Below are 24,902 nucleotides of genomic sequence, written 5' to 3'. Positions count from 1 at the left end.
CAGGGGTGTTAATTACAGTACAACTTTATTAATACTGGAATCTTCACAGTGCATTTGTTACTTGTAGCAGTGACTATTTAAATCGAGGGGGGGGGGGAGGGGGCAGGGAGGAGAGGATAATTTATCCAGAAACGGACAGAAAGAAAAGAAACAAAATGGTTCAGATGGGATGGGGGTGGGGTGGGGAGAGGTGGAGGGAAGAAAGGGTGAGTAGGAACCAGGAGGGGAGACTTGGGTGGGGAAATAAATTAAAAAAAGGAACAAGTTAACAACAGCACCAGAAAAGTTACTTCAGTCAAAAGACGCTTTTGAAAAGAATATTTCTCTGTACAAAATGAAAAAAAAATGAACGTAAAGAAGTCCCCCAAACCGAAGTTTGTGATGTGGGATGGCTGGCTCGGATCCCAAGGGGGTGGGCCTAAGAGGTGGTCACTAAATGGGAGACAGGTGGTCAGGGGGATGGGGGAGTTATGTACAGCCCTGGGGTGGCTTGGAGGAGAGGGGGCACGAGTCTGGGAGGGTGGCTGTGCTATGCCCACCCCCTCCTTGGGCCTCCCAAGCCACCCCCCACCCCACCACTCCTTACCCTGCTCACATCACACATCCTGCATCTCACTCCCTCAGCCCACTTGGGTACACCCCTCCCTGGGGCTTCCCAAACTGGCCACCTGCTCTCCCGGCCTCTTCGGGCCCTCCCTTACCTGGACTCTCTCCAGGTGCCCACACTTGGGCTCTCGGGTTGGCCTGAGTATTCAGCGAGGCTGTTCTCAGACCTAGCGACTTACAGATACCATTCTCCGTCTCCCCTTGGGGAGCCTGGGGGGCTCCATCCACTCGGGGGCATCCTTGGTTCCTCAGAGCTGCCTGGCTGCCTTGCTTGGACCCCAGTTCCCTGCAGAACTGCCAGGAGCTCCAGCCTGGCGCTGAGACTCAGACCCAACCCCATCCCACCCCGACCAGGAAAAGCCTGCTCTCCTGACTGGGAGGCCCCTGCCTTGTGGTCCCGCTGCCCTGTGAGCTTGGCTGCTCTCTCTGCTGGCCTGCGGGACAACAGGAAGCCCTCTGCTCGCCCCAGACGCACCTGCTTCTACCTGCTTAGAGCTGGCATGCCTCGGTACGTGGAGGGGAGGGCACCCCCACCCCGCACCTAGCATGGACTGGACTCCAGGGTGGGGGGTACTGCACCGGGATGGCATCTCCTCTGGCAACAGAGAGTCAAAGCCAATCTCCCTGGACCGCCCCTGCTCCCATCTAAGCAGACGTACTAGAGGCCCCACCCTGGCCCTCTCCAACCTTATTTTGGCTTTGCTCCAGAATCTGGAGAAAAAAAAAACAGCTGCCCCCTGGCTTTGGGGAAGCCAATTAGGCCCTCCTTCTCCTGCCGTGGGCCCTCCAGGCCACTGCGAGGACCCCTGTCCCTCAGGCACTCTCGGACACCCTGTACCGTCTACCCTGTCCCCACACACAGTCCTTGTCCAGTCAGCTCTATTTTATTATATTCATAAAATAACCCCCCACACCCTGTGCAGTTCCAGCCCCTACCCCCACAGGTGGCCAAAACCATGACCAAAGTGCCACCAGAGTTAAAGTCTCAACATGCCCAGATGAGGACCATACATCTGACCCTCAGGCCTCTGGACTTCTTCCCTGCCCCTCAACCCTGGCTGTACCTCCCAGAGGAGGGCAAGCCAGGATGGGATCTACCTCGGGGTCCACAGCCTCTTCTGTGTGGGTTCCCAAGACTCAACTTGGGGCCTGTGGCCCTTGGGCCTCCTTCCTCCACAGCAGGCTGGGCCTCCCAACTTCAGTCTGCCCCCCAACTGCCACTCTGTGGAGCTTTTCAGTCAAATCTGACACCTTAGCCGATTGGGTGCCTGGCCCCTCCACAGACAGCCCACCTCCCTGATTGAGAGGAGCTTGGGACAGGTGCAGAGAAGGAAGGAGAGGGGCCTGGTGGAGGGCTGTGGGGGCCAGCATTCAGGAGAAGCCCCAGGCACCGCCAACTGAGGGGAGAAGTGGGGTCAGGTCAGCTAAGCTGTGGCACTTCGGGCCCAGGCCAGATGTGGAAAAGGCAGGGCCTGTGGAAGAGGAAGAGGAGGGGCAGAGCAGGTGAGAAACGTATAAAACAGGCTCCACATCCAGTTCAAGGCCTGCAGGCTCGGAGCTGGCGAGCTCTGTTAAAGAAGTCACTTCCTGTTTAAATGTGGAAATCCAAGGTGAGTGTCTCTTTCCATCAAGTGGCTTTTCCTCGCGTGACTTAAACGAAAAACCAAAAGCTTGCCTGGCTCTGCTCTTCCCTTGTTGTTGCCTTCGCTCTGAGTGGCCACTGTTCACCAGCCAGGCCACCTGCCTCTCGCGGGGCCAGAGGGCGGGAGGGCAGTGCCATCACAAGATGCGGGGTGCCGACCTGTCGTTGGTGACGGTCCTGCGGAGACGAACCCCGCGCCGGATGGCCACCAGCATGTCTTCGGCCGGGGGGTCGCCGGAGGCTGCCGGGGGCGGACTGGGCGTCTCCTCTGCGGGGGTGGCGGTCAGGGCTGTAGGGAAGGGGAACTGGCCCTCGCCCAGCGCGTGGGCGCCCGCCACCAGCTCCCCGAGCTTCTCCACCAGGCTGTGCCGGTTGGCGGCCAGCTGCTGCTGCTCATCGTCGTCCGCCAGCCCGGGGTAGCTGGCTGCCTCTGGGGCAGGGCTGGCCCAGGCCGTGTTGGGCAGGCTCAGCCTCTTCGGTGAGGCCTTGGCCAGGTCTGGTGCCAGGGGCGAGGCGGCTTCGTCGCTGTAGAAGACGCACTCCTCGCTGCCCGCCCGTGTGGGCCCTGCGTAGCCAGGGGAGTCGGGCACTGTGGGCGTCTTCACGGGGACGATGGGCGGCCGGATGGGGATGGGGCCAGCGCTGGAGAGCGCGCGGCGCACGGCGGGCTTGGTCGAGGGCGTGCGGCGGATGGTGGCCACGCCGGGGGGAGCGCCAGAGGCGCTGGGCAACCCCGCGGTGGAGGCCGGGCGCTTGGTCTGGATCAGGCGGCGGTAATTCTGGGCGATGTTGCTGTTGCGGGGGATGGTGGAGGACTTGTCGAACTCGGCCGGGCCCTCGCCATCTGCGTCCCCATTCACCGAGTAGCAGTCGTAGTCAGAGCCTGGGGGCACGGGATGCCGTGGGCTGGGGCCTGGGGCATGTGAAGGCCTGGTGCCCCAGCCCCAGCCCCGGGGCCTACCTTGGGAGGGGATGGTGTCCTCGGAGCAGGATGGCGTGGTGGTCTGCGTGCTGTAGCCACTGGAGTACTGCAGAGAGTCCCGGCTGCTCTTCTGGTGCTCCAGGCTCAGGCCGCGGGTCAGCACCATGGCCAGGTCACTGGCTGCCGGGGACACCTCCTCACCGTGCTGGGGGTGGTAAGACTGCGGGCTGAGGCCTGGCTCCCCGCTGCCCCCCTCGGCTCGGACTCCGGGTGGCTCCCACCAGGTGGATGGAGCTGGCCCCGAGACCACCTGCCGGGCCTCCTGGCACTGACCTGGGAGTGAACGGGGGCACTGGCTGGGCTGCCAGGGGAGCTGATGCCTACCTTGGCTGCGATGGTGGCAGGGGACATGCGTGGTCTTGGTGCCTCCTCTCCGCTGGGGCCCAGGGTGCCCCCGCTGGCCAGGCCTGGCTCTGTGTCCCGGGGGTGTTCCAGTCGGTCCTTCCTCCTCTGCAGGCTGGTGCCTGAGGGCTGCTCATGGGGACCTGCTTTGGCCCAGTCCTGCAGGGCATGGCAGATGGGTCAGGGGACCCTTGGCCTCCTGTCCACGGCTGAGGGTCCTCTCACTACAGTTGAGATACAGGGTTTTCAGGCCCGTGTGGGGCCTCAGGCTCAAGATCACTGTCAAGGGCAGAGCATGGAGGGTGCCATGACCCCTGGTTCCTGCCAATCCCAGGGGTAGGATGGCATGACTCAGGAAGGAAAGATGTGAGGTGTTGGGAGTGGCTGCAGGTGTGCCCAGGCGGCTTTTCCTGCAGGGAGCAGGCACTCTGCTCCCCACTCTGGTAGGCCCCGGACCCTCCCTGAGTCCCACTGCAGGCAGGGAGCACTGACCGAGGTGGGGGAGCTGCACTCGCTAACAGACTGGCAGGTTTCCGAGGCCTCCGAGGACGCAGAGCTGGAGGACTTCTGCCATGCAGAGGAGAGCAGGTGGGCAGACGGGGCAGGGAGGCAAGGAGAGAAGATACCTGGTCACAGCACCGGCATGCAGCAGGACATTCGAGTTCAGCACCACACCCCGCCGCCCCTGCGAGCGTCTGCAGGCCGAGCGCACACTGTGGGCACTGACCAACCCCGTGGCCCAACCCAAGAACCATAGGTTTTGAGAATGAACGACAGGACTTGCGGCTGCTGATGGCCTGGATGTGGTGGGCAAGGGAAGGAGGGACACTAGGGAGGACAGCAGGGTTGACGGTGTCCCTGTTGTCTCAGAAGGGCAGGCGTGGGGGAAGTAGGGAGTCTAGAGTTCCATCCCGCACATGCAGAGCTGAGCTGCCTGTTAGGTATCTACGGACAGGTACAATGTCGGCAACTGCATTTACAAGTCTGGAGTTTAGGGAGAAGTCAAGGTTGGAGTCACAAATCCAACAGCCTTGAGACAGAGGAAGGTCACCTTGGCAGTGAGGACAGTTAGAGAAAAGGTTCAAGGACCTCAGGCGCACCCACATTTAGTGGCTGGCAAGAAGAGGAGGGTCCGGTGAAGGAGAGTAACAAGGAACTGCCAGAGAGGTGGTTAGAAAACCATAAGCAGACGATGTCACAGAACTCAGAAGGACCTGCCCGTGAGGAGGAAGGATGGTCAGCAGTGCTGAAGCTGCTGGGGGTCCATCAGAGGGCACAGAGGCATCGTGGACACCTCAAGGACTATTTCATAGACTGGGGGGGGGGGGGGCGCAAGTCCACTTTTGAGTGGACCGAGTGTACAGGGGAGACTGCTGCTTTGGCCGGCTGGGGGGAGTAGGTGCCATGGGAAACCCCCAACTGCAAAGAAAACACAAGAATGAAGGGGCGCCTGGGAGGCTCAGTTGGTTAAGTGTCTGACTTCGGTTCAGGTCATGATCTTGTGGTTTGTGGGTTTGAGCCCCATGTCAGGCTCTGTGCTAATAGTGCAGAGCCTGCTTGGGATTCTCTCTCCCTCTCTCAAAACAAATAAACTTAAAAAAAAAAAAAAAAGAAAGAAGATAAAAGCAGCCAGGGTGGGCACAGGACCACGAGGGCTCCTGGGGGCACATGTGGAGTGCAGCACAGTGGTTGGGAGACTGGACAAGGGGCCAGGTGGAGAGCTCACCCTGTGATGGGGTCCATTATTACGGCACCTCTGCCCTGTCAAATTCTCCAAATCATCCTTAATTTAGATACTGGGATATTTCAGTTTGTGATGAACCAAGGTCACCAAAACAAAAGGAAACAAAGCATCACAGGTGAGGATTCAGATGAAGCAAGCAACAAATTTGGATGTTTATCAATGTAATTGTTAAAGCAAAAACCAATGGAAAAAGCACTTGGAACAGTCAGTGGAAAAATTTAGGGCTAATTCATGAACAGACACTTAAACAGGGCTAGACGAGAGCTTCCTTATCTGATAAAGGGGATCTTCAAAAATATCAATACCTTTTCCTCTGAGGATGGGAAAAAGATAAGGATGCCAGGATCGGGATGCCTGGGTGGCTAAGTCAGTTAAGCATCCGACTCTTGATTTTAGGTCAGGTCACTATCTCAGTTTCGTGAGAAACTGATGGTGCAGAGACTGCTTGAGGTTCTCTCCCTCCCTCTCTCTTTGCCCCTCCCCCTCTCTTTGCCCCTCCCCTACTCGCAATACATCTCTCTCAAAATAAACAAACTTAAAAAAAAAAAAAAAAAAAGATGGCTACCATCACCATTTCTGTTCAACATTGGAAGTCCTAGCAGGCAGTAAGGCAAGAAAAAGCAGTAAAAAGCAAAAGGATCGGAAAGGAAGAAAACAGTGGTCATTATTTGTAAAAGACATGATTGTTTTTATAGGTAGAATATTCAAAAGAATCTATAATTATCAGACCTGATAAGTGATTTTAATATAACTTAATAAAATCAATTTACCAAAAAAAAAAAAAAAAAAAAATCAAGTTTCTAAATATCAGCAGCCAACAAAAAAAAAATCCGACAAAGCCAATATAATTTAAAACAGCATCAATAAACATCAACTACCCAAGAAAATCCAGTGAAAGATGTGCAAGATCTTTACATGCAAACTGCAAAACCTTACTGAGAAAAGGAAAAGCCAAAATAAATGGACAGATTTATGCAATCCCAGCCAAAACCCCAGGAGGTGTTGTTACTGTTTTTTTGATGGAAACTGAGAAGCTGGTATTAAGGAATATAAGGAATTACCAAGGCCAAGGTGATACTGAAGAATAACAAAGCTGGAAGACTTCTGTTACCAGATATCAAAAATGTTTATAAAGTTACAATAATGAAGACCAGTATGGTATTGTAAAAGAGCACAATTCAACCAGCAGAACAATATAAACTTCCTCGGGTGCCTGGGTGACTCAAGTTGGTTAAGTGTCCAACTTTGGCTCAGCTCATGATCTCAGTTTGTGAGTTCGAACCCCACATCAGGCTCGCTGCTGTCAGCACAGAGCCAGCTTCCGATCCTGTGTCCCTCCCCTCCCCCCTTTCAAAAATAAACATTAAAAAAAATTAAAAAAAAAAACAAAAAAACCACAAACTTCCAAAACAGCTACAGGTATACAGGTAACACTGCAGTGCAGGGGGGAAAAGATGGCTTTTCAATCAATTGCTATTTAGATATCTGTATGGAAAAAAGGACCCCCATCTCATACGCCCCCCCGCGCCCCCCCCCACCATCAATTCCTGATGAGCTGCAGATCTAAATGAAAAAGGTAAAAGAAAAAGGCTTTCAGAGGAAAATGTCTTTGTGACCTTAGAGTACACAAACATATCTCAAGATACAAAAAGCACTGGAAATTTTAAAAAATGAATACACTGGACATCCATTAAAATTAACAGTTTTACAAAGATGTAAAGGATCTGTTTGCTGAAAACCATAGAAAGCTTATGAAGGAAATTGAAGAAGACACAAAGAAATGGAAAAACATTCCATGCTCAGGGATTGGAAGAATAAATATTGTTAAAATGTCAATACTACCCAAAGCAATCTACACATTCAATGCAGCCCCAATCAAAATTGCACCAGCATTCTTCTTAAAGCTAGAACAAGCAATCCTAAAATTTGTATGGAACCACAAAAGGCCCCGAATAGCCAAAATAATATTGAAGAAAATCAAAGCATCACAATCCCAGACTTTAGCCTCTACTACAAAGTTGTACTCATCAAGACAGTATGGTATTGGCACAAAAACAGACACACAGACCAATGGAATAGAATAGAGAACCCAGAATTGGACCCACAAATATATGGCCAACTAATCTTTGACAAAGCAGGAAAGAGTATCCAATGGAAAAAAGACAGTCTCTTTAGCAAATGGTGCTGGGAGAACTGGACAGCAGCATGCAGAAGGAAGAAACTAGACCACCTTCTTAAACCATACACACAAAAAAACTCAAAATGGATGAAAGACCTGAATGTGAGACAGGAAAACCATCAAAACCCTAAAGGAGAAACGAGGAAACAACCCCTTTGACCTCTGCTGCAGCAATTTCTTACTTGACACATCTCCAAAGGCAAGGGAATTAAAAGCAAAAATGAAGTATTGGGACCTCATCAAGATAAAAAGCTGCTGTACTGCAAAGGAAATAACAAAACTAAAAGGCAACCCACGGAATGGGAAAAGATATTTGCAAATGACATATCGGATAAAGGGCTAGTATCCAAAATCTATAAAGAAGTTACCAAATTCCACACCTGAAAAACAAATAATCCAGTGAAGAAATGGACAGAAAGCATGAATAGACACTTTTCTAAAGAAGGCATCCAGATGGCCAACAGACACATGAAACAATGCTCAACGTCACTCCTTATCAAGGAAATACAAATCCAAGCCACACTGAGATACCACCTCACGCCAGTCAGAGTGGCTAAAATGAACAACTCAGGAAACTATGGATGCTGGCAAGGATGTGGAGAAAGGGGAACCCTTCTGCACTGTTGGTAGGAATGCAAACGGGTGTAGATGCTCTGGAAAACAGTGTGGAGGTTCCTCAAAAAATTAAAAATAGATCTACCCCGTGGCCCAGCAATAGCACTGCTAGGAATTTGCCCAAGGGATACAGGAGTGCTGATGCATAGAGGCACATGTACCCCAATGTTTATAGCAGCACTTTCAACAATAGCCAAATGAAAAGAGCCTAAATGTCCATCAACTGATGAATGGATAAAGATGTGCTTTATACAGACAATGGAATACTACTTGGCAATGAGAAAGCATGAAATCTGGCCATTTGCAGCAGCGTGGATGGAAGTGGAGCATATTATGCTAAGTGAAATAAGTCAGTCAGAGAAAAAAACACATACCGTATGTTTTCACTCATATGTGGATCTGGAGAAACTTAACAGAAGACCATGAGGGAGGGGAAGGGGGAAAAAAAGTTGTAGAGAGGGAGGGAGGCAAACCATAAGAAACTCTTAAATACAGAGAACAAACTGAGAGTTGATGGGCGCTGGGGGAGAGGGGAAAGTGGGTGATGGACACTGAGGAGGACACTTACTGGGATGAGCACTGGGTGTTGTATGGAAACCAATTTGACAATAAATTATATTAAAAAAGATAAAATTAAGAATTTTAGATCATTAAAAGACCCAATTAAGAGTAAAGGCTCCGAGAAAACCCCAGATGAAGGAGTGGTGTTGTATCCATAATACATAAGGAGTTCTAGGATCAATAAGAAAAAAAAAAACAGAACAACTTAGTAGAAAAATGGGCAAAAATCTGAATAGGTCCTTCGTAAAAGAGGACAGCCAAGTGGCCTTCAGAAGTAGGAAATGGTGTTCAATCTCATTCCTCATTAGGGAAGGACGAATTTCAAACACAGGCGCTACCACTATACACCCCCCAGAAGGGCTTAAATGAAAAAGATGCAAAATACCAAGGGCTGGTGAGGATGAAGAACAGCAATAAACCATTGCTATGGTATTCTTGCCAGAAATGTATGACCTCCATCTAATTATGTGAAGACACAGGACACACCCAAACTGAGAGACGTTCTATAAAATAGCTGACTGGTATTCTTCAAGAGCATCAAAGACCTGAAAGAAGAAGGGCTGTAGAGGTGTTACAGACTGGAGAAGCCCCAAAAGATACAACAATTAGATGCGACACAGGGTCCTGCGCTGGATCCTGGACTCCTGGACCAGAAAAGGGATCTGAGTGAGAAAACGGGCAACATTTGGAAAAAGACCATAGGTTAGTTAATAGTATTGTGCCAGTGTTCGTTCCTGGTTTGGTAGCTACATAACAGGTTAACATTAGGGGAGCTTGGGAGGAGCAGGTGGGAACTCTGTACTTTTTTTGCAACTTTTCTACAAGACTGAAATTATTTCAAAATAACAGTTTAGAAAAAAGCCTTAATGGAAAGGTTAAAAAGCTGTAACCTAGAGTTGAAAAGTAAATTGGAAGACAGACCTGACTAAATGATCCAGAACATCATACCTAGAGGCAGGGAGCAGGAAAATGTGATAACTGAGAGAACGATACACAGAAGGATAAATGAGAAGGTCCAGCAACACACTGAATTGGAATCTCAGAAGGAGGGAATAGAGAAATCATGGCTGAAAATTTCCAGAACACGTGAAAGACATGAATATGAAGATACAGGAATACAAACCCATCAAATGAGACTAAATAAAAACAAATCTGCAACTAAGCACAAACTGAAGAGCAAAGATCTTACAAGTGACCAGGGACGCAAAGGCGCAACAATCTGACTGATGGCAGACCTCTCAATCGACAATGGAAGCCAGGACACAGTGGAAAAATACCTTCCAAGTGGTGGAGAGACAATAACTGTCACATCAGAATTGTGTCCCTGGCAACACTTTCAAGAAAGACGACAAAAGGAAGCATGTTTACAGATTTAAAAAACCCCCGAGAATTTACCACTACGGATCTATTCTAAAAGAACTTCTAAAGGATGTGCTGTATACTTCAGAAAGAAGAAGAGTTAAGGTATAAGAACAAATGATGAACAAAGAAATGTGTAAACATATGGGTAAATCTAGACAAATACTGTATGCACAAAATAATAGTAAAGTTAAGAAAATAAGTGTCATGTGGTGCCTGGCTGGCCTAGTTGGAGCGTGAGACTCTTGATCTCAGGGTTTGAAGTTTGAGCCCCACAATGGGTGTATAGATTACTTAAAAATAAAATCTTTAAAAAGGAAAAAGAAGGAGAAGGAGAAGAAAAACGTCATCTGTGAGTGTTATAAAAAAATAGAGAATAATATATATTAGCTTATAAGTTGGGAGAACCCACTGGTGACTAAAGTTAAAATATGTATTGAAGTCTTTGAATTATTCAGGAGTTGGGGTTAAGAATGCATGGTAAAATTTCAAGATATCCTGTAAAAGAAATACAATATAACTTACAGTTTAGTAGAGGGAAACAAATGAGAGAGGGAAAAAAGTAAAGGACAAGGGAAGAGACATAAGAGGCACAGAAAAAGTAGAATGTATAAAAAGACAGGAGTCCAAATATGTCAATAATCACAATAAAGAGAAGTAGACTAAAAATGCCAAATCAAAAGATAGAGATTGTCAGACTGGATAAAAGAGAATCTAGGCATCTGTTGTTTATAAGAGACTCATCTAAAACATAAGGATACAGTGAGTTTAAAAGTAAAGAGATGGGAGGGGTGCCTCGGTGGCTCAGTCGGTTAAGCCTCCAACTCTTTTTTTTTTTTTAATTTCTTTTAACATTTATTCCTTTTTGAGAAACAAAGACAGAGCATGAGTGGGGGAGGGGCAGAGAGAGAGGGAGACACAGAATCAGAAACAAGCTGCAGGCTCTGAGCTGTCAGCACAGAGCCCGATATGGGGCTTGAACCCATGAACTGCGAGATCGTGACCTGAGCCGAAGTCGGACGCTCAACCAACTGAGCCACCCAGGTGCCCCAAGCCTCCAACTCTTGATTTCAACTTGGGTCCTGATCTCACAGTTCCTGGGATCCAGCCCCACAGGGGGCTCTGCACTGACAGCATGGAGCCTACTTGGGATTCTCTCTCTCCGTCTCTCTCTCTCTGCCCCTCCCCTGCTCTCTTTCTCTCTCTCTTGTGAAATAAACAAACATTAAAAAAATAAAACAGTTGGGAAATGGTAATATAAATCTTGAACAGGATAAAGCTGAGATAGCTGTAGTAATATCAAACGAAACAGGCTTTTAGAAAGCATTGTAAGGAACAGAGGATCATCATGTTAGAAGATTGAATTCACTATGAAGACTTAATATTTTAAACTTGCCTGCACCTAATAAAACAGTCTCAAAATATGTACAGCAAACATGGATGGAACTATATGGGAGAAATTAACAAATCTAAAATTTTTCAGTTATAAATAGGTGAAGCTGATAGGAGTGAATGAGAAATAGGTAGAATTGGTCAGTGCAGACAACCTTAAATTACCTTGTGAAGGAAGCTAGGTGACTGGAGGATAACATGGAAGGAAGGGAGGGCTTTTAAGATGCGTGATACTAAGAGTGCCTGGGTGGTTCAGTCGGTTAAACGTCTGACTTCATTCAGCTCAGGTCATGATCTTGGGGTTCACGAGTTCGAGCCCTCCATCGGGCTCTGTGCTGACAGCTCAGAGCCTAGAGCCTGCTTTGGATTCTGTGCCTCCCTCTCTCTCTGCCCTTCCCCACTTGTACTCTGTCTCTCTCTCAAAAATAAATAAAACGTTAAAAAAATTTAGAATGCGTGATACTGGAGTTCTTTTGTGTACTGACGGGAATGAGCCCGCAGGGGAGAGAGACTGGAAGTATAATAGGGACATCTTTGAGCAAAAAAACCAGCAAAACATAAAATGCTCAGTCCAAATGGGGGCACTAGCCTTGATGGGGGAGGAATAGCAGACTGTATCCAAATGTAGTCACTCCTGATACCCTGAGGATAGCCCCCTGGGCAGGTGGCCTGACCTCCCTTTGTTTTCTACTGTGGCCCCTGTGTTTGCCCATCTCACTGAGGCTGTAAGGATCTGAGCCTTCATCTGAGGAGATTCGTGGACCAATCTCTGGGTTCAGAGTGAGTTGGCCCAAGTGTGCAGAAGCAGGAGGATGTCCTGGGGCTCCTGGGGATGCCTCCTAGGACCAGCCACCTTGTCACAATAAGCCTAATGCAGGGGGGGAGGGTCACAAGTGATCAGAGCTGCTAAGCTGCCCCCTTGGGGTCCCATGGCTGGAAGAAGGCGGTAGGTAAGGAATCAGGAAATGAGGAGGTAGTGGGGCCACAAAGCCCCTTGCTGACATGGCTGTGGCAGATGCTGACTGCTCTAAGACCTTCCCCACCTCTCCTTAGCCAGGTTGGTCCCCAGTGAGGTGGTCCTGGGGACCTCCCGGCCAGTCTCAAGAGCTGTAGGCCCTGCAGACACCCTCTCACCTGGCTGGTGATGTCTGAAGGCATGGGTGAGGGGGGCTTGGAGTAGGTGGCATCCTGGGAGACGAAGCCAGAGTCGTGGGAGGAGACGCTGGAGAGTCGGGCGGTGGTGGCGGCTGGCTGTGCCAGGCTGCGGTAGCGACAGGTGGAACTGGGTGAGTATGTTTGGGCACCCCCAGGCCATGGGGCTCCGCCACCCTTGGCACTGCTACTGCTGCTGGGGGCACTGGGGGAGTGAGGGAAGGGGTATGGCAGCCAGACGGGGAGACAAAGGTGTGTGTGGAGGGGAGGGTGACAGACGAAGGTGGAGGAGAGAGGTGAGGGGCAAAGGAAGGAAAAGACAATGTCAGACTACAACTCCTTAGACCCAGGTGCCACAGAAGAGCTGGATTCTGGGACAGGGCAGGGCCTGGGCAGGGGATGGCACACCAGAGCTGGCCCAGTGCCTGCCCCCAGAGCACCCCAATGCTCCAGGGCGTGCCCAGGGCCGAGCAGTCTCTTGGCCTCCTACTCTGCCTTTAAGAACAGCAGACCTTGGGTTGGTGATGGAGAAACTGAGTCACTAAACATCAACCTCGTCCCAGTTGGGCTGGAACCTGACACAAGTCTGATCATTTCCGGACTGCCTCGTCAAAGTCTGGTATTTGCCATCCAATCCTAACTGGATGTCTAGCATGCGGTGACGGTCCGTGTGGATTCTGGAGCCACCATTGTCCTCACTCCCTTCGCCCCCTGGAGGGTGTCCAGCCCTCTGCAGCTCATATCCCCTGTGCAACCATTTCACTCTCGGGTAATGTTCCTGGCAGTTGAAGGCTGCCTTCTTTCTGAGCCTGACCCTGAAGCTCCTCAGCTCGTACCCTTGGTCATGGGTGTCCTCTGCAATCAACCCTCCCTGCTGTGACGGCCACCCGCCTGGGGTCCAGCAAACCCAGACCCTCCTCCCTATACAGGAGCTGCTGATAGCTGTGCTTGGCTTACTTCTCATGCCCAGGTGCTCAGCCAGAGGTGATTCTGGGGAAAGGGAGCCTGGCGCAGAGGGGCCTCCCCTCACCAATAAGTCACTGTGTGCTCACTGCCCTCACACCTGCAGAACCTTGAATCTTAAATGTCTCCTCCAAGTCCTGCCCTGGGGACAGCCCTGGAGGCATCCCTGATCCTGAGCCTGCATGGTGACTGAGTGAGACTTCAGGGGCCAGCACGGGCACAGGTTGCATCCAGGAAGCAGCCAGGTTAGAGTGTCCCTTACCTTGTGGCCTCAGCACACCTTGCCAGAAGACTCTGTGCCCCTCCCTGGTCTTAGGTTCTTATTACTATCCTCCCACCCCCACTGACTCTGCTGGGCCGGGCAGAGCCTAGTAGTGAAATTATGGGACTCTGTGCCTCAGTTTCCCCTTCTGTGAAATGGAGACAACACCACACCTGATACGGTGGTGTTAGGATTCAATGAAGAAAATGCACAAAGCGTTTAGCATGGCAACTGGCACATAGTTATTGCTCTGTAAACGAAACTGCTCCTGCCCCCTGCTTCCTGCTAGCACATGCCTGTACTGGCAGCAGTCTCGAGATACGGGTCCATTTGTCCTCTACGCTCACAAATTCCTTGGTGACGCAGTCGGGTGAATTCTGAGGCCCTGAAGCGATTTCTGATTTGCTGAGAGCTTACCCATTCCCTCTTGGGGTGTCCCTGCCCCTCTGTTCCCGTCAGTCCCGCACTGACCTGCACATGCTGGACTTGCGAGAGCCGGAGCCGCTGGGCGATGATGGGGGGGTCTGGTACGACCAGCTATAGTCAGAGCCCTTCAGGTCTTTGATCACCTGGACAGGGACATGGATGCAGGTCACTGGAGGCAGCCCAGCCCGTTTTCTGGAGGACCCCCAGAGGGCTGGTAGCCCCTACCCACCCCCCGCCCCCGTCCTCCCTATTGAGAGCCAAGCCCCAGCAGGAGACCCCCAGGGGAGTCTGAAAGCAGGACTGCCAGATGGCGGAGTGGAGGGGACATCAAGGGAGACTGCCCTCTCTGCTTCCCAGGGATGCTGTCCCCAGAACTCACTGGCAGAGGAGCCAAGAGAGTGACCATGAGGGACACCATGGGGTTTAAGTCCTGGCTCTGCCGTGCCCCTTGGGCAAGTTCCTGGAACCTCACTGAGCCTGTTTCCTGAGGTGCCCCCAATGGTTCTTGTCTTACAGCGCATCGGGGTGATTCAACGAGACGGCCGGGGAAAGTGGCGGGCACACAGCGCCCAGTGAGCAACACCACAGGCCTGTCAGATGGGACTGATCCTGGTGCAGGGGGAGCGCTGTGGGGAGCTGAGCAGGGTGGCCCGCATGGGCAGGTGTGCCTGTTTGTGTGCCTGGGAAGGTACTGGGTCCTGGGTGTGGACGGAGGTAGGAGTCACCAGGTCTGGCCTGCTCAGGTGGAGCCTGTGGGCAGACACAGGGCCAGGCCCCACAGGACTTCCACCCGTCTGCTCTCAGACTGAGGCCTCCACTGGGTCCTGGGCACACCATCCCTCTCCTGAACAGGTGCTCCCGGTTGTCCCACCATGCATGGTGGGACCTGTCTGGTTCTCTGTCCCCTTTTTTCCTCTACTGTCTCCAACTAATGGCAGGCCATCCCTTCCCCTGCCCCCCAGTCCCATGGCTGGCCGAACCTGCTCACTGGCGGGCGGCAGCTTGTGGGGCTCCGCAGTCAGCACCACCAGGTCGTCGATGATGCCCTGCAGGTGGGTGATCTCTCCCAGCATGGTCAGCTCGCCATTCTGAGGAAGCAGCGGGTCAGACCCTCTGGCCCTGCCCCTGCCCCCCACCCTGGAGGAATGAGCCTCCTCTGGCCTTTCCTCTCTCATCCAGTGCTGCTTGGGTCTGAGGCAGCCTGGGCCTGGACACCCAGGGGTTGGTGTGACCATACGTCCAGACCAAATTAGTGCAACACGAGCTACGAGCTGTGTCTTTGGGCTACGAGCATGTGGCTCTGAGGGTACCCAGCCAGGCATCACTGAGAACTGGCTTTTCTCAGGGGTCAAGTGGTCCACCACAGGCATGGCCCAACCTGCGGGGGCCTCCGAGTCACCCCTAAGGACTCCCACCAATGGCTCCCACATCTTGCTTCTTGGGATTTCCTGAGATTCCTGGAAACTCTTCAGCTAGCCCCATTGTGGGGATGCTCAAACACCTCTCTGAGGGACCCACCACCACAGGCTGCAGGAAAGTGATGAAGGTACAGAAACGGCCGCGCTCCTCGATCAGGGCCCGGCGCACCGCCTGCTTCTCTGTCTCCTCCAGCAGCAGGTACATGTCGTTGACGTCCTGCAGGGCACTGTCCAGCTGGGGCTGCAGATCTCCTTTCCCTGGAGGGGTTGGGAGGAGAGGCCGCGCTGGGGACGCCGGCCCGGCTCGCTGTGTGCATGGCTCAGGCCCCGTGGTGGTGTCCCTGGTGTGGGGCTGGGCCCTGCCACGGGGGCCAGGGGACCAGGGAGGGCAGCCGGGACTCTAGGGCTTGTGCAGGGGTGGGTCCCAGAGCAGGCAGAGTGGACAGACACGGACACAGCAAAGACACCAAAGCTGCAAAGCCACCCAGGACCTGGAGCGGGCAGAGCTCAGGTGAGCCCAGCGGAGGCCTCCACAGCTGAGACTTCCAACCCCTTGGTTGGACAGCCTCACCGCCCTTGGGCCGGCACCACCTCACCTCACCTCACCGGGAGAGGGTGGAAGCAGGACAAAGTAGAGCCCGGGGACTCAGCTGTAGGCCAGGCCACTGAAGGGTGTGGGGGGAGGGGGGTGGGGTAGGGGTGGGGGGGTAAGGAGAGCTAGGGGCTGGGCCCTGGGGGAAGGGAAGGGGGTCATTTCAGTATGGGCTCCCCCTCAGCTCAGGGAGCGATGCACAAGGACAACAACGGCAACACAAAGAAGCAGCGAGAAAGACAGAGAGAGGCAAGAGGATGATGTAGAGATGGTGAGTCAGGAAGTGAGAAGGCAACAGGTGACCGGGCGGGCCTGGGGGAAGTGGGGCAGCCAGGGCCTGTGCCCCCCACCCTGCCCGGCCCAACCCCTCTTGGCCTGGCAGACTGACCCAGCAGTGGCCTGGGACTCATCCCTGGCCAGGGGCCCCCAGGGCCCCAGGGGGACTATGCCCCAGGCCCCTCCCTCGATGGACCGACCGCTTTCCTCGCTCCTCCTTGGCCTGGAGAGACTCCTTCCAATGGCCCTGAGCTGGGGGAGACAGACAAATGGGACAAGGACGGGAGGAGCGGCTGGAGGGAGGGACATTTGACTTACCAAGTAGCTCTACAGGAAGGATGTGGGAGGAGGAGAGGAGGAGAGACAGAGAAAGAAAGAATGTGTGAAAGACAGCCGGATGGATAGAGCCGCTCCTGGGGCAGGGGTGTGGGGTGCCTGGGCCTATTGGGCCTCCTGCTGCCTCCCTGAAAGGGGAAGGCCTGGTGGACCAGGTCTGGGGTGCAGGGAGGCTCCCTCGGTCCCACCCAGCAGGTTGGAGGATCCTGTGTCCAGGATAGGGCCCCTCCGGCCAGTATGACCCCCTGGGGTACTCCATAGGGTATGGGGGTATACCAAGCGGGGCCCCCCGCGGGGCTATGCTTCCATGGGCAGCCGTGGGCTCTACCTTTGCGCGCTTTCTTCTGCAGCTTCAGCGTGTCTGAAGACTTCTTCTTGATCTCGTGCCGGGCTCGTTTGTATTCTGTGCAGGGGATGAGAAAGGAATGCTGTCATGTGGGGCTCCGCACGATGGGGACAGGAGGCCCCAGCCCCAGCCCCGGGCCCACCTTTCGCGTGGTCCTTGTCCAGCTGGTTGGCTGACTTCTTCCAGTCCTCGATGCGCTCCTGCAGCGGGTTGATGAGGCTCTCCAGCAGCGCGCTGTGGGTGGGGTGTGAGGGTCAGGGCCACCAGGGTACGGTCTCACTGCGTACCCACTCCCGCCCACCCGCGGCGCCCACTCACTTGGTGAATTGCCGCAGCTTGGTCTCGATGCTGCGGTGGCGCATGCACATGCGCGTGAGCGCTGAGCCAATGTCCCGTGTGGCCCCTGGCGAGGCAAGCGGGCAGCGTGGGAAGGGGCCCGCCGGGTCTTCTGCAGTCCCAGCCTCGGCCACGAGGTGGCGCGCCGGCCCACGAAGGCCGCGCTCGCAACCCGCGCCCCGCCCCCAGCACCAATCGGTCCCGCGATGGATGGATCCGTGCGGGGGGGGGGGGGGGGGGGGGGGGGGGGGGGATTTGAGCGGTCCTCAGTATTTGCCGCGACTCTCCTCTCTGCGGGACCAAGGCCCTGCCCGTCCCGGCGGTGCCCGCCTGCTGCAGCTGCGGGTGTTCTGGTGGTCAGGCCAGCGCTAGAGGCTGTGCAAAGGGCCTGCCCAAATCCCCTCCAGCCCTCCCGGAATCTCCTCCAGGTGCCAGAGGCAGGCGTGAGAGTGCAAGGGCCCGCGCGACCTTATTTCTCACCACCTGAAAGTGAGAACTACTTGAACTAGAAGGCAGAAGAGATGCCAAAGCCAACGGGGAGTGCTTGCCTGCCCCCGTGTGCTCTAAGACAGGCAGATGAGGGGGTGAGACGCCATAATCAGACTCACTGTTACAGAAGGCTGGACAACTGTGGTCGAGCTGGCGGCCCATAGCAAGAACAGAAGCCCCCCTGCCCGCCCCCGTGTCATCCCTGTCACCGTTCTCCCACTCTTGCTTGTATGCCGCTAGTGATAAGAGGCTCACTCTCTACACAACCAGCCCATTTCATTAGGGAACAGAATTTAAGGTCCCACCTCTGGGCTGGGTGTCCTCTCCCTCACTCATCCTCCACTCAGCCTTTCCCAACCTGGGGCAAACCCAACCTCCAGCCACACCCCCTCCCCACCTCGGGTGTTGGTGGCCATGTCGGCCACTTTCTGAAAGGCATCCAAGAAGGCCACAGCAGCCAGCACAGTGGTCCTGGGGAGACAGAGAGTGGGATGTTCTGTGGGTGAGGTGTCCTCTCCGCTGCCCATCCCCTCCCCAGCTGGGGCACCCTCAGCAGCCTCACCTCAGCTGGGAATGCAGCTTGGTGGCCTTGGAGTTGAAGTCTTCCCAGATGGGATAGGAGCTCTGCCGGGGAGATGGGAGAGGAAATCAGACACCATGGATAGGCTCCCCACACGCCTCCATCCAGACTCTTGGCAGTTTCTGAGAGAGTGGCCCCGCCCCATGGAGAGGGAGGCCGCTGGCCCCTCTGGGATGACAGAAGACCAAGGTCAGAGCCATGGGACATGAGGAAGGCCTGGCCCTGGGAACAGGTGTTTTTGGTCATTCCTCCCTCCCTGTCAGGAAGTCTGGCCTAATGTCTACAGCGGCCACCGTTTTGGCCCACATCCTCCCTCAGGGGAGACGGAAACAGAAATGGCAGGTCCTGTACCCTCTGGGCTCCCCTGGGTTCTGGCAGGGATTCTGGGCTAAGCAGCATGAGGGGCACTGTGTCCCTCTGGACACAGGTGACGTAGTCCACATGACACGAGGGCAGGGCTCAGGCATGCCAGGTCTCAACTGGGGGCCCCCACCCTGTGCTCCGGAAGCTGCTACCAGCCAGGCCACCCATCCATCCCAGGCTAGCAGCAGTGATTCCCAGGTCCAGGGAGGCTGTGACTGCTGCAGGGCCCAGCCAGCCCGCCCGGGACAGCCAGGCCCCAGGCTGAATGGGGCCTTGTGTGGCCAACAGAGCCACCTTTCTCCACCCCCGGCTCCCCTCCCCTCCTGGGGACACAGTGTGGCCTTTATCCCAGCCTGGCCCAAAGCTCTGAGTTGGGAGGGGGTTTCCCAGTAGGGAGGCTGGACTCTTGGCGACCAAGTTGTCCAGTCTGATCAAGGGGCTTTTCTGGCTAATGGGCCTTCCCATGGCTGTCGGGTCCTGGAGAAACCTCAGCCGTGGCCTGATGGCCTTGTGGAGGTCCTGATGCTTGAAGGGGAGCCCAAGGCCAGCAAAGCACCAGCCCCCAAGGGCCTCTAACCCTCCTTTCCATGTAGGATGAGGTGCTGGGGAAATAAGGAAGGCAGAGACCCCAACCCTCAAGGCTTCAGAAGGAGGCTCTGCCAGACTGGAACCCAGGGGCAGGTTCGAGATAGCTTCTCTAGCTGAGGACAGCCTGCAGGGGTGGAAAGGAAACACAGCAGCTTCTGACAACCTTAGAAATTCCCTCCCTGCCCAGCCCAGCCCAGCCCCGCCAGTGCCCAGGGAAAGCAAATATTTGAGAAGTTCACACAGGCTGGAGAGGAACGTGGGTGCAGTTCAGGGTAAAGGAGCCCGGTAGGTTGCCCCTGGAAATCCCAAGGAGCTGACCCTCCCCTTGGCACCCTCAGGAGTCTTCTGAGGGGTGGCAGCCTCACACCACCTCGGCACTCCAGCCCCGAAGCCCTGCTAAGACCTCCAGGGAGAGGAGACAATGCTGAGGGGACAGGGATCCAGAAACAGTCGTCCTGACCTCCAGGAAACCTTCTCAGCTCCTCAGCAGCCTTGGAGCACAAGGGACTGGGAGAAGCTGGGGACAGACAAGTTCCTACCCCATTCAAGTCCTTAGGCTGGGGCCCGTCACTCCAGCCTCCAGCCGGTCAGGCTCACTGCATCCCAGACCGTCACACCCGCAGCTCTCCCAGTGCAGCGGGGACAAGACAGGACTTGGGGGAGGCCGGGCCCGGCTCCTCCTCAGCAGAGGGACCTGAGCACCTTGGTCTCTGAGGACCGAAGCAGCCAGTGTCCCTGGGGAGAGTCCTCAGTCTTCACCTGGGCCCCTGCCCTCACCTTGGCTGTGCCGTGGCTGTCGGGCTCTAAGACTCTGGGTCACTACCACTAGTGACAGCGACTGCCACTGCTCGTCAAGTGGCTGTGGTAGGCCGCGCACCCCGCGAAGACCTTTTCATTGTGTGGTCGCGTCGGATCGGGTATTTCACAGGGCAGTCCTGTGAAATAAATCCGGCTGTCGCCCCCACTCTATCGTTCAGGAAGCTGAGACTCAGAAAGATGAACTGACTTGCTAAAAGCCACCAAGTGGGAGGGGCAAGATCTGATCCCACGTCTGACGAGTCACTCCACCGACTTCCAGGGGTACAGAGAGATGAACATCCGGGCAGCAACGGTGGGAGGCGATGGGAACTGCAGGGACGGGAGAAACGCCCTTTCTATCCCCAGTGCAGTGGGCTGTGCTGGAGGGGAGAGGTCACATGCTCACCACTGGAGGTGCTCAAGTGGACCGGACAAGACTGACGCAGAGGCCGCAGGACTCCCGGCCCTCGGAGACTCTGTCTCTGACCTGGTGGTGGTTTTAGTCCCGACACGGGCTGTCTGGGTGAGCGACCCATGCTGTGATCCCTGAGAGAGGGCTTTTTGGGTGACCCCGGGCTAGGGCCCCTCTCTGAGCCTCAGTTTCCTCACCTGTCAAATCGGGGGCGGGGAACCGCACCAGGGGTCAGTGTGGAGACTCACGGAGGCAGGGAAAAGGAAATGCACAGCACAGCGCCCAGTATACAGTAAGCGCTCAGTTAATGCTGGCTAAAAAACAGGGGATGCGTGACCCCTGCCTCTCTGAGAGAAGCCCCTCCCACCCGGCGGGGCTGACGTCCAGGACACACTCCCCACTCTTGAGAGGACAGGCCTAGTTTATGGCCCCATTTTCTGGATGGGTCAGTGCTGAGTGGAGGCCACCTTCACTCATGTGGAAGGTGTTTCACCCGCCCGGTCCTGCCATCTTGGGCAAGTCCCTGCCCCTCTCTGGGCTTTGGTGGGCGGCATGGCATCCAAGAGGCATCAGAGTGGTTAAATGAGGCACAGAAGGCAGGGGAAGCTCCCGAGGGCCCCTCTCCAACCCTCGGCTGTGCCCTCCTCCCGGCCCTCAGGCTCCAGGTGCAGCTTGAGGAGGCTTCACTCCCCGCTATGCTGCCACCCCCAGCCAGAGCGTGCGCTTACAAGGGGCTGTCCTGGGGCTCGTGGACATGCCGTGGACAGGCCTCGGGGGCAAGTTCAATCTCCTCAAGTCAGCCGCCTTCCTCTATGGAAGCCCCTGCTGCTTCTGTGGCTCAGATCACCGAGGGAAATGGCCAGAAATTGTACCCCCCACCCCCTCCCGCCCCATGCAATCCAGGGGATGGACCTCCAGGTGACCCAGTCCCCTGCTCTGTCCCTGGCCTGAACACATGCACGTGTCATAGGTGAGTATCAGTACTTGACATCACCCCAGGTGAAACCTTTCCCAGTTCGCCTCCACAAGTCAGAGAATCCTGCCTGCAATCTGCTGTAGTCTGATCCCAAAGTCCCTTGCAAATTGCCTGGAAAGGGAGGGAGAGTCCTGCCCCTCTTCTCTGAGCAGAGAAGCTGCTGCTCTCTGCAGTGTTACGGGGAGGCTGCCAGCGGGAGGAGGGTGTGGGAAGGTCCCATTCTCTGCCAGCCCTGGGAGTAGCTGGGGGGAGGGTGGTCCGGGCTGCCTGGTCCCAGGAAGGGATCCCAGTGCCGGGCCTGTGACGTCCACAGCACAGGAGGGCCTGCCGAGGGCAGCGAGGCCAGAACTTCTGAGGGCTGGCAGAGGGGCTCACGGGTAGAGTTGCAAAGGATGGAGGTCTCGGGGGAGCACCCTATGGTGGGGGGTGGGGGACGCCTATATGCTGCCAGCCCTGTGGTCCAAGGTGAGGATGGCCTCAGGCCTCTTCTGAGGGCTGGGGCTGCTCCCCTGGCAGCACTGGGAGCCTCTGGTGGAAGGGCCCGCCTGGGCACTGTGGGGCTAGCTGCACCCGTGTGTGGTATGGCCTCCTGGGCCTGTGAGGTCACCGTGGGATTCTGTTGTGTACTTGGGAGTGTGCGATAGGCTTCAAAGGTGGGGGCTCTCAGGTGGGGGCTCTGAGGAGTTCACGTGAAGAGCCCAGTGCTCTCCCCCGCCCCACAATCCTGCCTCAGAGGAGAAGCGTACTAGCGTTGTTCCTCTACCCCCCCCCCCCCCCCCCCCCCCCCCCCGCGGCCTCCCACCGCCATCCTGTCACTGGAGCTCGAACCCCTCTCTGCCTAGTCAGTCTGGGCCAGGCCTGCTAAACCCTGGCCTCTCTGGGCAAAGGATCTCTCTTGCTCCGCGGATCAACAGAGAGGGGTGAGGTCAGGGAGAGTCGGACAGTCTCCTTAATGACCTTGAGCCATTCCCAGGCCTCAGTTTCCCCACCTAGCGAGCTAATGGTGGGCCAAGAGTTGGTGGCTGGCTCCTGTCTGGTATTGGCCAATCAAAGGCTGGGGGGTGGGGACCGGTGCTGAAGGTCTGGGATGGTAGTAGGCTCCCCCTTGGGGTTGCTCCAGAAACCCGAACCCTCTTCCTTTTCCCCCCCCCCAAGGTGAGGACAGAGGCCTAGGGATGCAGAGACAGTCAGCTTGGAGACCTTGGAGTCCTGCAGCTTCCTAGGGCCTGTTGCAGGAGATCTGGGGGTTGGGGGTGGGGGTGTGGGGGGGTGGTGGCAGTCACAGGGTCGAGAGCGGAGACCGAGGCCGGCGGAGAAGGAGTTAATGGTTCTCCGCTTTATTATTTTTCCCTGCTTTGGCGGTGACAGCATTGTCTGGGCTCCAGGGCCGTCGGGGCGGGTGTGGGGGTGGGGGGGGGGCTGGGGAGGGTGCACAGTGGTGGTAGGGGGCGGAGGCCGGCGAGACCCCGGACCCATTAAATTTAAGGCCTTAGGGTCGACCCCGGAGCGAAAGCCCATTCATGATTTGGGGGTTGGGGGCGCAGAGAGCCCGCGTGTGCGCAGGCTCCGGTTGGGACCCCACGGGGGCGCTACGACCCGGGCGACCTCGGGTACAGACCAGGGGCGCCGCACGGACACCCTGACACACAAACACCCACACCCCTTCAGACGGGCGCCCCGAGACCCAGGCGCACAGCAGACGCAGGCCGGACACGTTCAGACAAGGACACACACACATCGCGGCGCGATGCCCGAATGCCCGCCGTCACTCGTCCCCAGAGGGGACCCACATCCGCACCCGCGCGCCCGCGGGGCGGCCAGCTCCGCCGTACCCCGTTACCTTCATGTCGTTGACGATGGCCTGAAAGAGCCCGCCCAGGGCGCCGCACTCCTTCTCCGCCGTCTCCATGCTCGGGCCGGGCCGGGCGGCAGCGGCGACGGCGGGCGCGGGCAGGGGAGCAGGGCGCCGGCAGCCAAGGGAGCCGGGCGCGGCGGGCGCTCGCTCCGAGGCCGGGCCGGGCCTCCGCCTCCGGGCGGCGCTCAGCGGCCGGCCGCGCGGAGCTCCGGGGTGGCGGGCCGCGGCGGGGCGGCGCGGGCCATGGCGCGGCGGGGCGGGCGGGCGGCGCGGGGGGCGCGGCGCGGGCAGCTGGCGGCGCGGCCTCGGCGCGGGGACTGGAGCGGCGGCGGTAATCCGAGCCGCCGCGGCTCGGGCGTCACGTGGGTGCGGCGGAGGGAGGACCGCGGCGGGGGGGGGGGGAGTTGGGGGGGGGGCGGCGGCGGGCGAGGGCTGTGGGAAAGGCCGGCCGGGCGCAGGCCCATTCAGCGCCGGAGCCCGGCTTTGAAACTCGAGCCCAGGCGCAGCCAGAGTGGCCGGGCGAGCGGGGCCGGCGGGCGCGGGCGCCACCACGGGCCGGGGGCGGCGCTGGGGCGGGGCCCGCCCGGCTGCCTGACGGGAGAGGACCGGCGGTTGGGTGCCTGCCTCCCGGGAAGGGGCTCGGCACCACCTTCCAGCCCGTGGCCTCGGGCCGGGGTCTTCCCGCGCTTTTAGCGGACGGGCGGAGGGCTGGGCTCCTCCGGGCGCATCCCGCGGGCGCGATACACGACACACAGCGGGGGACGCACGGGCGTCAGCCCGCTCTGGGACATTTCGTCCCAGGCACTGGCGAGTTCGGACGCTCCTCCAAAAGCTCTTTGGCCGCTCTTTCAGGCGGTGCCGAAGCCGCTCGCACGAGGGTCACCAGGCTGAGCTTTTAGGGTAGTCGTTACCTGGTCGGGCAACCTGCTTACTCGGCAGTGGGGGCGGGTGTTGGACCAGCTGAGCAGAGGTGGGCTGCCGTCCCCAGTCCCCGACGCCCGGGTACACGTGCGTGGAGACGCACGCGTGTTCACGTGGACGACGGGTCCAGTACGGCCTGTCGTCCTGGAGACTCCAGGCAGGGAAACCCACCCTCGCCTCGCAAGGGGCCGGGGGCCCAGAGGGCAAAAGCTCGCAGAGCTCATTCTCCCAAACTCCAGGGACCACCCCTAGAGCCACCTGGGAGCTCATTAGGCCAATTAGACGCTTCCCAAAGCCTGGAGTCAGGTGCTCTGGCCTGATGGTGTGTGTTGAAGCTTATTTAGCCAAATCAAGGGGGTGGGCACCTGGAAGGCCTCTTTCCCTCCCTGCA

The 24,902-nt window shown here is 56.3% G+C and overlaps 1 protein-coding gene across 6 annotated transcripts; it reads right to left on the bottom strand.

Moving 5' to 3' along the window:
* Positions 1 to 73: 73 nt before the first annotated feature.
* On the bottom strand, positions 74 to 24,789 carry MTSS2 (MTSS I-BAR domain containing 2). Of its 6 annotated transcripts, none has more exons than XM_042919799.1 (15): positions 24,502 to 24,789; positions 18,581 to 18,642; positions 18,416 to 18,489; positions 17,512 to 17,596; positions 17,336 to 17,427; positions 17,176 to 17,250; positions 16,830 to 16,838; positions 15,744 to 15,901; positions 15,206 to 15,313; positions 14,271 to 14,368; positions 12,557 to 12,779; positions 4,065 to 4,139; positions 3,555 to 3,731; positions 3,210 to 3,375; positions 74 to 3,131 (listed from the first exon to the last, which is right to left on the bottom strand). In XM_042919799.1, exons 1-15 carry the CDS (start codon positions 24,733 to 24,735, stop codon positions 2,386 to 2,388), a joined length of 2,382 nt encoding a protein of 793 aa, XP_042775733.1. In that variant the 5' UTR covers positions 24,736 to 24,789; the 3' UTR covers positions 74 to 2,385. The 6 variants fall into 6 exon arrangements, with proteins under 6 accessions (XP_042775733.1, XP_042775736.1, XP_042775734.1 ...); XM_042919802.1 differs by having other exon boundaries at positions 75 to 3,131; positions 12,557 to 12,683; XM_042919803.1 differs by lacking the exon at positions 24,502 to 24,789 and adding an exon at positions 23,576 to 23,691 and having other exon boundaries at positions 76 to 3,131.
* Between the last annotated feature and the right edge of the window lie 113 nt (positions 24,790 to 24,902).

Source organism: Panthera leo, chromosome E2, assembly GCF_018350215.1.
Source record: "Panthera leo isolate Ple1 chromosome E2, P.leo_Ple1_pat1.1, whole genome shotgun sequence".
In the NCBI taxonomy this organism is placed as follows: Eukaryota; Metazoa; Chordata; class Mammalia; order Carnivora; family Felidae; genus Panthera; species Panthera leo.
Note: the sequence above shows the minus strand (reverse complement) of the source record. Positions and strands in the feature narration are given on the sequence as shown.

Excerpts from the sequence above, each read along its gene's own strand:
- MTSS2 (XM_042919799.1), bottom strand. The coding sequence starts at position 24,735 with ATGAGCTCTGCGAGCTTTTGCCCTCTGGGCCCCCGGCCCCTTGCGAGG. Across the intron at positions 18,643-24,501 it reads TAAGCAGGTTGCCCGACCAG|AGCTCCTATCCCATCTGGGA; the intron begins GTAACGACTACC and ends TCTCCCCGGCAG. Across the intron at positions 3,732-4,064 it reads AGTGCAGCTCCCCCACCTCG|GACTGGGCCAAAGCAGGTCC; the intron begins GTCAGTGCTCCC and ends CATGCCCTGCAG.